The sequence below is a fragment of the Heliangelus exortis genome, chromosome 22, assembly GCF_036169615.1.
Source record: "Heliangelus exortis chromosome 22, bHelExo1.hap1, whole genome shotgun sequence".
NCBI classification, from domain to species: Eukaryota; Metazoa; Chordata; class Aves; order Apodiformes; family Trochilidae; genus Heliangelus; species Heliangelus exortis.
In genome coordinates, this window is record NC_092443.1 from 4,168,511 (window position 1) to 4,181,070 (window position 12,560).

Sequence of the window (12,560 nt, forward strand, 5' to 3'; positions counted from 1 at the left end):
CACCAAAATTGCTCTATAGTGTGTAGATGTGTGTATTTAACCTAAAGTGACAAGCAGATGAAGTGTCAGGCATTAGTGCATAATCTGTCAGCCAGCACTTGTACTTTAAATGGTTTCCATTCTGATGTGCAGTGGGTTTCTGTCTGTATTTTTATCTTTCAGTAAAGCAGTTGAAAGCTTGGCCCAGGGTGGTAATGCTGAGATACAGCGTGTGAAGAGTGAGGCACAAAAGAAGATGCAAGAAATGGAAGAAATCCTGAATAGCAAAATAAGCTTTCTGGAAGAGGTGAGTGGCCCCCAAACTGAAGGAATGATCAGAAATCAGTACTGTCTTTGTATTGTTGTCTGAGATTTGATACTGTGATCTGCCTGTATTTTCAAAATACTTTCAGCTTTCTTGGAAAAACAGGTGCACACACAAACAAAGATGTTTTTAGCTGCTCTGGAACAGATAAATATGAAGATTGCAGTTCCTCAGAAAAATTGTAGCTGTTGGTGGGATTTAGATACAGTCAGTACAAACCTTTGATTCCTGAACTGCAGTGTGAGGTGTAGCTGTGATGTCAGAACTGCAGTCTCCATTTAAGAGAAAGAGTGGTTGGATTCAGGACACTGCTACTGCTAATAGAAGTCTCAGCTTTATAAATACTGGAATCACTCTGTAGGAGCTCCTGTTGTTTCCCATCTTTATGTGGATAGTGGGAGGACAGAGGGACAAAGCCAAGTTTTAATACCTAATGTAAAGCTGTAGCAGAGGAGCACTCTTGTTTCCAGTTCTGCAATCAGTTAGGGTATTTTTTTTTTTATTTAAAAAATACTTCCCTTCTTAATGGACCACAGAAAATTGATTAATCTTGAAAATCCAGACACAAAGCTTTCAGGACCATTTTTGAAGTACTTGAAATACTTGGTAAAAGCTGTTGTATTAAACATATTAACATATTCTTGGTAGAAGAAACTTCAGTATGTGAAAAATGAGCATTTTGTTCTTACCAAATTTGAAATTGCACATTTTAATTACAGAATGTTAAAGCTGCCCAAGAAGATGTGGAAAAAGCCATTGCAGTGACAGAGAAGGAGAAAGCTCTCAGAATAGCTGCTGAGCAGAAACTTTCTTCAATTATGAGTGCCCCTGCAAAGGATGTGGATATTATTACAGGAGCTGAGAAAGACAGGTCAGAACCCTTGTTGATGCTTCTAATTGTTCAAAGTGTGAAGAGTTGACATGGATATAAGTTTTAATAGCTTGATCATACCCTCAGATACATGGTTGAGTGTTACTGCCCATCTTACCCTTTCAGCCATTAAATTAACTTCTGGTTTACATGCCACATGATACCAAAATCATCTTTTAAAGTTCTCTGAAAGTCTGAAAGAGTCAGTATGCATATGACATGAGGTGTCCTGTTTTAAAGCATCTTTGTAGCTTGGCTGACTGACCTTCTGCTTGCTCCTTTCTTGAAACTATTGCTGAATAGAGCTTGACTCTACCACCTGTGCTCACTGCTTTCATGGTGCATTGTGTTCTCTTCAGTCTTGGTGATGTTTCTGTTGAGGTTGGTAAACCTAATGGGAAGAGAAACATGTTTTTGCTTTGTGGTTTTGATTGTGCTTTGCAAAAGCACTGGCAACTGTTGGTAGTTGTGAAGGTGTGCAGGTTGTTCAGTAACTAAGTGGGGAAAATGTCCAAACTCACATCTTGGTGCTCTGGAGGATTTGAGTTTGGAGTTCAGATTAAGACTGTGATGATTCCTCATACTGTGGGGTGTCCTTTCCTGCCTGGACTGAACCCTGCATAGCTGCTCTACCCTGGTGACAGGACACTATGTTGGCCTGGGGCTTTCATGTCATAGGTTTTATATAATGGTAGAATCCAAGTAAAGTTTGCAGTGTTTTCCAGTTAATTCTTGTGAAAGCTTACACAGACTGAAAGCTGCAAGTCTGAAACCTACAGTGGCAGAAAATTATGAAAAAATTGATGTTGCATCTTCCGTGCCACCACCTGGCTCTCAAGTTATCTCCCTCTTTTCTGTGTTCTGTCTTCCTTTTTCTATCTGTTAGTCATTTATCTGCACACAGTTGCTCTCCTGAGTGACTTGAGCTGGGAAGGAGTTATGAAACCAGTTCTTTTCAGAGGTTGTCTTGACTTGTCTGCTCTGTAGCTTGTGTGAAAATGTTGCTTAAAGTGTGGAGACAAATTGGCAGGCTTGAAGCACTGAAGTGAAGGCTGTGAGGAGTATGACAAAGAATGTCTTTGCAGATAGCTCAACCCTGCTTGTTGCTTATTTTAAAGTTATGGCACCTTTTCTGGCTTCCTTGGATGGAAAAGGGATTGTGAAAGAACTCTCCTAAATTTTACAAGTATTGTCTGGAGTCTTCATCTAGGAAAGTTGTCTGCAAAACTTCCTGCAATGACTGGAAAATTGGTGGTAGATGATACAAGATTAATATTTAATCTTATAATTTTAGACTTATAGAGCAACTGAGGCTGTCATTGAAAAATAAAGAGGCTGTAATTCAACACCTTGAAGAAGAAAAGTCTCAGAGTGGATCTTATGGGAACTTACCAGCAGAAAAAATCAGAGAACTTACCATTGCTTTGAGGCATGAAAAAGATAGTGAGATAGAGGTGAGGAAACTGACTGAACAGCTCTATTTTATAAATCTCACGTGGTGTAGGATTTTAAAGGTTTTGTGCATGACAGCATGGGAGTGACTTAAACCAATTTTTGAAAATATTCTTCTCCAGTTATTTCCTCCCTCCCTTCTCCCATTTCCTTAACATTCATGGGTTACATTGTGGTTTGGTGGTCAGTGTTCATCCTTATTATCCATGCTAACCATTCATTCAGTGAAAGGTCATGTTTCCCATTGATTTTATGCAACTATTATAGATAATGTGCAATTGCTTTACAGAAGTGTATTCTAAAAAAATGGTAGATGTTAGCAGATTCCTCAGCAGATGACAACATTCTTTACAAGTTAAGAATGTGACTTGGGAGGTTGTTTTTGAGAAGCATCTCTACTGTTATGGTCTGGAGAAAAAGCTGTGGTTAGGGAGGTGGGTGTAAAAAAAAAAAAACCAACCAACTAAAAAAAAACACCCCCAAAACTCATTAAATAAAGCAAAAATCTGACTTTTAGTTAAGATACTGACTCCTAGCACATTTTCTTATTTCACTTGCCTCATAAATAGTAAGACAAATATCCTAAAAGCTGAAATGCACAAACAGATCTTAAAGCTTGTTGTGGCTTTTTTTTTTTTTCTTGTTGGTTATTCAAACAATAAATTAAAGCTGGCAGAATTAAGAAAGTAATCATGGAAGCTGTCATGCTTCTGTGAAATTCTTCCCTCTCCCCACCCCCTTTTTTTTTTTTTTCTTGGAATGTAATTTTTCAGTTCTGGGTCTTGCAATTAAATCAGTATGTGGCAGGAAAAACTACCTTGGTTGCACAGGAGTATTTGTGTGTCAAGGTGAAAACAGGGTCACCTTTAATTTCATAAGAGCTAGAAAGACTATAATCATTTTGGGATTTGGTATTGGAGAAAAAAATCTGATTAATATCTTTGCACAACTGTTTTTTATATATGATTACTTTAAAAAAAAATTCTGTGACCTCCCCAAGGAAAAGTGCTAATTAAAATCTCCCTTGATAAAAGCATCTTGCTGACATAGATAAATGTCACATAAAAATGCACTTCTGTTAACTCTGTCCTGTCTAATGGAAGAACATGTTGTGTAGTGGTTTTATTTTGGTTTGTTTTCTTTCTTCTTTCCCTAATTTGGACAGGCTCATACTATGCTCAAGTAGGTTTATAAACTTCTAGGAAGCAATTGGTTCAACAAATTCGTGCCAAAAAGGCATATACTCTGGAGGTTTGGTTTGTTTTTCCCAACTTTTGGGGCTCTTTTTGCTTCGTTTTAATGCTTAATGAGTTACATTTGTGCTTAGAATTAATTCACTTTACTGTAACAACTGTTTTGTTCTACAGGCTATTAAAATGGAACTTAAAAATGAGAGAAATGCCTTTGAAAAAAAAATTCATGTAAGTTCTAGTTTTGTTTCTATTTCCTTGAGTGTTTACAGTGCATGTTGGCATCTCTTCTGTTATTCATTCATGGTTACAGAGGGGCCTTGGCTCAAATGGAAGCAAAATGGTAAATTCTCTGTTCTGTTAGATGTGACCACAAAGCTCACCAGGTTTTTGAAGCCATTCTCAATAAAGCTGATAGCCACACTCATCAAATATTGAAGCTGATGCTCATGGCCAGCCTGTGTGATGAGGCTTCTTACACTGTATTCTAGGCACATCTTTAAGATGATGACTTACATTTTGGGACTACATTTTATATTAGTAATCTGAGTAATAAGATAGAAGAACTCTGAGAGGATATCCTTATTAATGTGCAGTTACAGTATCTCTTAGTGGGAAGTTAATGCAACTTTCACATAATCTAATTTAGTCACTTCAAGAAGAGCTACAAGAAAGAGAAAATGAGCTTGCTGTTGAAAAGAAGAATGGTTTGAAAAGGGATAAAACCATTCAAGGCCTAACTGTTGCATTAAAAGCCAAGGAAAAAGAGGTATGATGATCTTGCTGGTTTGTAGAAGTATCATTGGAGGGGAGTGTGTGTGTTGTGTATGTGGCAGGGGCTGACTGATTGTGCTGTAACCATTAAGAGGCTTCTAGTGGGTCCTTAATCACTGCAGTCATATGTGTGAGTGGCTCTGTTTATTTAATTTTAGGTCTTAGACTGGAGGAGAGAGGAATAAGATATTTAACTCATCTTCTCTCCTTTAAGAACTTTTAGGAAATATGTTTTCAGTTGCACATCAGCTCTGAGCACCACTTAAAATGCATGAAAGTGTTTTATGTTGTTGAGGAGCTGTTCTAAAGACAGCTAAAATAGGAGAGGTCAATGTCAGCCAAAATTCAGATTTTGTGGAAGAATGAGAAATATTTAACTTGAGTGATAGGCAGTCTAGTGAGTGCTGTGTAAGAACAAGAATTTTTTCTCACAAAATTTATTATGATGTGTTTGGTGCTTTTGTTCTTTAAAGTATTTGTTTTATGTAGCTGGATGAATGGATAATGAGATGGGATAGCTATTACTGAATCACCATCCCTTGGGAATAACTCTTTCTACATAGTATTCATTTTACTTTACTTAAAGAATGAGGAGCTTAGTTCTGAAATTGAAGACCTAAATGCTTCATTGGCTAAGGCAAGAGAGGCAACTCATAAGGCACACATCCAAAAATTCAAGGTAAGAAGCAAGCATTAATGTGGTTTCCCTGGTACCTACTCCTCTGGTCTCAGTAGTTCTACACAGCAGTACTGTGTATCTGTGAAAGCAGAGGAATGGCAATTAGTTCAAAGTGTTGCTTAAATGTTCCATTTTTCTTACACTGGAAAAAATTTCCCAAATCAAATCACATAAATGATAGTCTTAAAATGTCAGGCTACTTGTTTCTTTTTTTAGTGTAATATTTTTAAGAAAATGTGACTTAGTAATGTGTTCATGTGTGTGGAGGAGAATGGAGTTTATGATGATAACTTTTAATATGACCTTATTAAATAATAAAGGTCTTAATATAAATAATAAATAATGAAGGTCTTAAATGGGAGAAAGTGAGAACCTGATAATAAAACAGACAACATAATGCCTCTTGTAATGTTTTCCAACTCAGCTAAAACAAAGTCTGATAAAACTAACTAATGCTGATTAGAGGCAGTGATGAATCTTCTATTATGATGTTTGTTTATCCATTTTTTCTCTTGGCTCAGCAGGAGTGGAAGAGTTTGATAGCTTGCCTCCAAAGTACATAAACCTACAGCTGTGGCTGACTACTGTTTTTTTTTTTATTTCAAGGTCTAATGGCGTAGTAATGTTTAGTTCTCTCAGAGCACTTCCATTTCTTCCAAAGGATTTTTTTTTCACTTAAGCCCAGTTTTAAATGTGCTCTGCTGAGAAGTTTATCCTATTTCTGCAGGTCATTTTGGCCTGAGTGTGAATCTGTAGCTCATGTTTGTTTTTCATGCCATGGAAGTCCTGCTTTGAAATACTACTCTAATTTTAACCCTTTCATTTTGAGATCTTGGTTATTTTTGAAAAGCTCTAGGTTTAAAAAGTCTACAACTAATCCCTCCTGTCCACAGAATCCAAATTGCATGGTGGGTGACAGAGCAAGCCTTTCTCCTCATTACTCTGCTTCTTAGCTACAAACTTGAGTTGAAGGCAGCTCTCTGTGAGTAAATCCTGCTGGACTGCCCACTACTTCTGTCACCTCTGTTGTGAAATTCAAGGGTGCCAGTTGTAAGAGTTTGTTGTGGGGAAGAACACAAACCAGGCTTGCTATTTTGTATAGGAAATGTATAGGAAAATCCATGACTTAGTCTGGATTCAAACTGAGCCAAAAGTAGAAGTCTTATGTAATAAATTTTTTGGAACCAATAAAAATATGGTCTCATTTGCACTATGGGCTCCTTTGCAGGTCAAACTTCATCTAATTCTTAGTTATCTAAAGCTTCATCCTGCACTGTTTCTCACTGAAAGCTGAGTTGCATTTGTTGAGAGAAGTTTCAGTGTAACACTTCCCTGTTGCACAAGGAACTGTCACTTTGCTGTGGTTTTGCACCATAATTTTGAAATACTGGAAAGAGGTGTGGGGGAGTAGATTGGGATTCAACTGGACTAAAAACTTCAGTCTCTACCAAATATCCTTGCAGAACTTGAATGTTGCTTTATGTTTCAGGGTGCAGAGGATTATCAAGCTCTCTTGATGGAAAAAGAGACTCTCTTAGCAGAGCTCCGTTCAGAAAACCTTACAAAGGATGCTGAGAATCGTAGGCTACAAAGGAGGATTAAAAGGACTGATCAAGAGCTGAGTGACTTGAATTTAGAAAGAGAGAAAATGGAGAAGGAGCTGGATGAAGCACAACTACAAAAGAGCAGAAGTGACAAAACCATTAATGTTATTATCACTTTTTTTACTTTTCTTCATAAAGCTTAAAAATAATAGAGCACTTCTTATATGTCCTTTTCCAAGATTTAGGTTTTTTTAATTTGAATACTTTTTGGAAAGGTAAATGCATTTTCCAAAACCAATGTTCAAAAGAATGTGGCCAAGAATAGTCAAGAAAATTCAGAGACACAATCTGCACAGAAAAATATTTTAAAATAAATATCATCTTGGCAGTCTTAAGTCCTTTAAAAATAATAGCTTTTAAGTGGTAAATTGTTTACTGTTGGTTTCAGGTTTTCTAATGTCAGAATCTGAACATGCATGATAATGTACATATTATATTGCTGCTGTATTTTGTTTTGCTGCTTGCCTATACATTATCTTTAATTACACTACTTAAATTAAACTTCCTTTTAAATTCAAATGCAGAACGGGAAGAAGTAGCCAATTGTTGCAACCTTAAACTAAACTTCATCTAGCATTTTGCTGTCATAGGAGGGTCAGTATAAAGGCTGTGTATTTAATAACTTATGCTTGTAAAATTTCCAAAGCAGAGTTAGCTGATCACAATTTAACACAGACTTGCTGCATCTCTTCATTAATTTTGCTTCATATTCTGGTTAGGCTTTTTTTACCTTGCTGTAGGGGTTTAGACAAGCACTGCTGCTTCTAGCACACACAGCTCATACAACAATGTGAGTGTTCAAATTTCTTTTTTTTTTTTTACTTCCTTTGAGAAAAAGGATGCATCATTCTGAATGCCATAAAACATCTCTCACCTGTATGTCACATAAGTCTTCTCACCATTGTTTCCATTTGGCAAGATATGCATGAGTAGACTCCTGTCTGCATGGGAAGTCTGGTCCTCCTCAGGCAGGGATTAGTCTCCTGTTATATTAAATTACACAAAACATTAAATAAGCTTGTCTTTGCTCAGTGGATGTTTTGGTTCAATTATTAAATAAGGCCCTTTATAAGCAAGTAAATGTGGCAATTGCTGTCCCTGCAATATCACGTAGAACCAGTAGAGGGATCTCTTTACCTGCAAACAGATAATTTGTGCTCCCTGTCGCCTGCCCCCAATTTAACTCGTTTTTTTGGTTGATTGTCAACTGTGGTTAGGCTGCCGTCACAAAGTCTCTATCTTTGGTATGCTTTGAAATTTCTTCAGGGTGTTGAGGTTAAGGAGAGAAAGAACAGATCGCTCCTGTCAGTGAAACAGACACAAAGAACATATTTTATTGATTTAAAGTATTTTTATGTTTAACTGACTTCTCTATTCAGTGCTTTTTTTTCATCTTTCAGGGGAGCTTGAATATAACTGTACAGCAGAGACAGGAAAAAGAGGACTGAGTAGGGAGTAACCAGGGAATTCAAAGTTACTTGTATTAGAGAAGCCTATTTGACTCCATTATGTCCAAGTTTTTCATGTAAATGACTAGCTCCTTGGGGAAAAGGCATTCCTGCCAAAAGATGAGCAGTCTTATAAAAATTATATCCCTAACCTATTTCCTGCTCCTTGCAGAACAGCTGCTTCAATTTCAGACTTGCTAGTACATTTGGATATGGCAACATTGCCTGTGAAATGTTGCCCATTAAGAAGTAGATATGTGGGAGGAAAAAAATATGCTGTGATATTTTGCTCTTTGACAAATAGCAAACCACTTCAGTGATCTGATGCAAACCTTTTATGAGACAGCCTTAAAAATTCTGTTCTATTTATGCTCTGCGATACCTATTTATTTTGGTGGAATAAAACTAGCAAGAATGTGCCTAAACTGTAGAAAATGCCCTCAACATTTAATGAACTGCTGTCTGAGCTTTTCACTCACTCACAGGAAAATTTTCAATGACTTTTCATAAACTGTAATTGGGGTAATCCCAATTTTTGCACATGTCTATTTAAAAAAAACCCAAACCTTAGAGATGCAGCTAAGTTCCTTCTATGCTATTGTAAACTGAGCCTGTTGGAATTATTTAGACTTTGCTGTACTGGAATGGAGGGAGCTTAATTAAGCTGAGTTAATTAAGACTGCTACACATAAGCCAATCACAGGCTGTGCCCACTCCAGGAGTCTTAGGGAGCAATGGGCCTAGATGTCCTTGAGCAGTGTCCCAGCCTCAAGGTGGGCAGGTGTCCTGAGTTTTTACCTGGTCAACTTTAAAAGCAAAACCTCTCCTCAGTTCTGCACCTTCCAGAAGCTGCTGTTAAAGCAGTAGTTCAGCATCACTTTAAGGTCTTTTACACAAACTTTGGCCATATATTCTTACATTTGATTGATGAGGAATAAACATCAACTCATCCTTTATGTTGCTTGTGTCCACCATGTTACTGTCTCTCTAACATATTCAGTGCTTCTTGATGGAAGAGTTTGTACAAATTTACATGATTAAACACTTTAAATATCCATTCTCTCTCCAGGCCTAAATGTAGACAATTAGAGTATATTTACTAGGTATTCATATTTGATCAGTTGGTTGGGGAAATGCAGAATAGCTCATTAGGCAGAATTTATTATTGAGTCTTCCTACCTGTAGTTTATCTGGAGAGGGAGGTTTTGGAGCTTCATGACTTAATTATTCACCAACCTGTTTTCCATCTGACAAGGAGGGGGAGGCATCTGCTCCCATCTTCTACATTACAGTGTTCCACATTCATTTTTCTCAGTTCAACTATCATTAATCATAGGGAAGTCTCTTGGGGAAAAATGTCGGCAGAGGGAATTGCCAAGTTAATGCTCTGAGCACTGTAGGTACTATATTATCCTTGCAACTAAAATGTATAGAAACCAATAGATTTTTCTCCCAGACAATTTGAGTGGTCAATGAGTTCATAGCAACCTGCTATAGTGATGGATAGTTTTGTGTGTTACAGAATTCTGCCTCTTGCAAGGAAGGTAATTTTTAGTCTTCACTCTAGCGTGTTCTGGCAAAGATTTAGGGAACGCTGGGGCTGAAATAGTAGAGGCAAAATATCCACAAATATCAAGTCTCTTGCAGGCATTTTTACGTTTTCCCCAATTTTATGCTGTGTCACCTCTTCCCATAAACTAAGCTATAATGTTTGTGCTACTTTAAAGGCAGATGCATAGTTTCTGTACCTGACAAGTGTTGCACACCAAGACTAGTTAAGAGGGGTTGTAGTGTTATTGCAGCAGCAATAACCTCTTTTCTATCTATGCATGTCTCATCTTCTTAAAGATGCTAATGATTTGCTTGAAGAGAATTTTCAGTTGGTCACTTGAAGTTCTAGGACAGGTCTTAAGTGTTCCATTGAAGTTTAGTTGCCTAACAGGTCACTTAAAGCCTCTCAGTGATGCACTAGTCTAAAACCAATGCAAAAATTGGAAAGCTGAGGTGTGAGCTTTGCAATGCCCTGAAAATCATCACACTGCAGCTGATCCATGGCTTCCAACTGACATGTGTATGAATAGGTTTAATGTGGCTCACTTGAAGAGCTCCAAAACTTGAAGCCAAAATCAGTTATCATACCTTACACTGCTGGAAGAGTTGTGCTACACTGCAGTTTATATTAACAGGTAGTAGTTAGGAAAAAATAGACACATTTTGAGAGTTTGGATATCGAGGCAAAAGTTGGACTTGATTCTGTAGTTCACTGGCTTTCTGAGTCAAGCAAATAGTTCTTTTGTTCCTGAAAAACTAACCTTTTTGTTTTGCAGAACTGAGCTTAATCATTCTTTGAATAACATGTAAGGTTTTTTTTTGAGGTACTAGGAATTTCTTAGCTGAATCCTGGTAATGAGGCTAAAATTAAGCAAGTAAACCAAAAGGCATTGTAAATGACACTTAGCACTTAATGTGCAAAATAAACAAGTAAAACACTGAAGGGGTAAAATTATGTTAGGGAGTTGATGTGAGCCTGCATGAAGCAAGGTAATTAAGTCAAGGAAAGGACATAAAACAGTTTGTAAAGAGATTGCAATTAAAGTGGCACTAGTACTGTTGCTTTGTACTTAAAATAAGAAACAACTATTTCATCTTAACTCCCAGTGGAGGTAAATGTAAAGTTTATAGGTGACTACCATATATGCAAAGTGTTTAAAGGGCTTATGATACTTAAAAAATGGGTCCTTTTTAACAATAAAGGAAGAACATTTATTTTAAGATGTAGGCTGCATTACCTGGTTCTTTGAGTCTGAAGACAAGTTTAGGTAGTATAAAATCTTCTATAATAAATTCTGTTTATTTTTAGATAACGGCTCCTTTGTTACTAATTTCCACTTCTCTTTACCCAGAAAATCTATGCAGTAAATGCTCTGGATCTTTTTGCAGAGTAAAAGCTTATAAAATGAGGCTGTTGTGTATGCAGGCTGTGACTCCTTCAATTAACACTGCTGAATCTATAAGGCTATTGCAAGAGATTGTATCTGTGTTTTAGAAGCAAAATGGACAAGAAGTGTATGTTTCCCTGATTGGAAACTAAGATGTTGCAACTAATCTTGGAGCTGTGGGAAGTAATTAACAGAGCTGGAATGAAGTTCTATTCACAGCTCCTAATTATGAGAGACTTTCCTCCTTGGTCATCTGAAGTTAGTGCTCTTGTGGAAACAAAATATTTGACCTTTTCTTACCTTTTTGTTTTATGCAAAAGCAATGCAATGTCAGTGCAAGAATTTTCATGGGGTGATGAGAAAAAGAGCAAATGACAAACAGAATCACCCGTAACCAGTTTTCTCTTATTCCTAGCAAGGGAGTAAATTGACTCAGAAGTGGGTGTTCATTCTGACAGTGACAACAAGCTATGTGTGTGATATTTTCAACAGCCTTAGAATCCAATCATTCTGTATGGAAAGCAGTTAAACAGTAACAACCTAGACTTGTAGAAGACAATGCTGACACCTTTTCTAAAAGGTTTTTTTAATTATGTTCATTGATGTCAAGAGAAAGATACTGGCTTAAATACATTCTCCAGAGTACTCAGTGATATGAGTAATTTAAAGCAGTGAAAAGTTAAACTTGAGTTGTTAGTCCTGAACTTTTTTTGAAGTTGATTTACTAAGCAGTAATTTTCTGTTTTTTGCTTCTTTTTGTAGGACCTAAGAAATCAACTGGAGAAATTACATGGTGAAATGACAGAGAAAGAAAAAGCAGCTGAACATCATTACAATGTTCTTTTGACTGAAAGCAATCAGAAGTTGCAGAGCCAAGAACTAGTTATCCAGCAGCTAACAGGCAGTGTTAGTGAAAAGGATCTGCTGCTTCAGGTAGGCAGACTGAAGTTGAAATGAGAAATGGAAAGTTAACATTTGGTATTGTATGAGAAATTATTACAAAATGACAATTGTATTTGGGATGGCTTTTGATTTTGATTCTAATCCTTCACTTTTTATACTACTGTATTTTCTGAACAGATGTAGTTCCAGAGCATGTGGCATTCAGCACAGTTTCTTGTTAGGATGCTCTGAAGCGTGTGGACAGTGGGGAAAGAAAGCTTTACTAATACTTAGGTAGAATTTTCACTGTTGTGATAAGATACTTCAAAAGCTCTGAAGTGCCTATTATTTTCAGTTTATTGTGCAGAAGCTAGAAGCTCAGAAGTAGGCATAGATGCTGAAATCCTTCATAGTTTT

At 36.9% G+C, this 12,560-nt stretch overlaps 1 protein-coding gene across 1 annotated transcript in view; it reads left to right on the forward strand.

Annotated features, from left to right (window-relative positions):
* Positions 1–12,560, forward strand: part of CDK5RAP2 (CDK5 regulatory subunit associated protein 2) — a 70,213-nt gene that overhangs the window by 5,247 nt on the left and 52,406 nt on the right. The window contains 8 exon segments of the mRNA XM_071766657.1: positions 163–286; positions 1,024–1,175; positions 2,470–2,629; positions 3,995–4,048; positions 4,467–4,586; positions 5,178–5,270; positions 6,760–6,978; positions 12,024–12,194. Coding sequence (XP_071622758.1) covers positions 163–286; positions 1,024–1,175; positions 2,470–2,629; positions 3,995–4,048; positions 4,467–4,586; positions 5,178–5,270; positions 6,760–6,978; positions 12,024–12,194 — 1,093 coding nt within the window.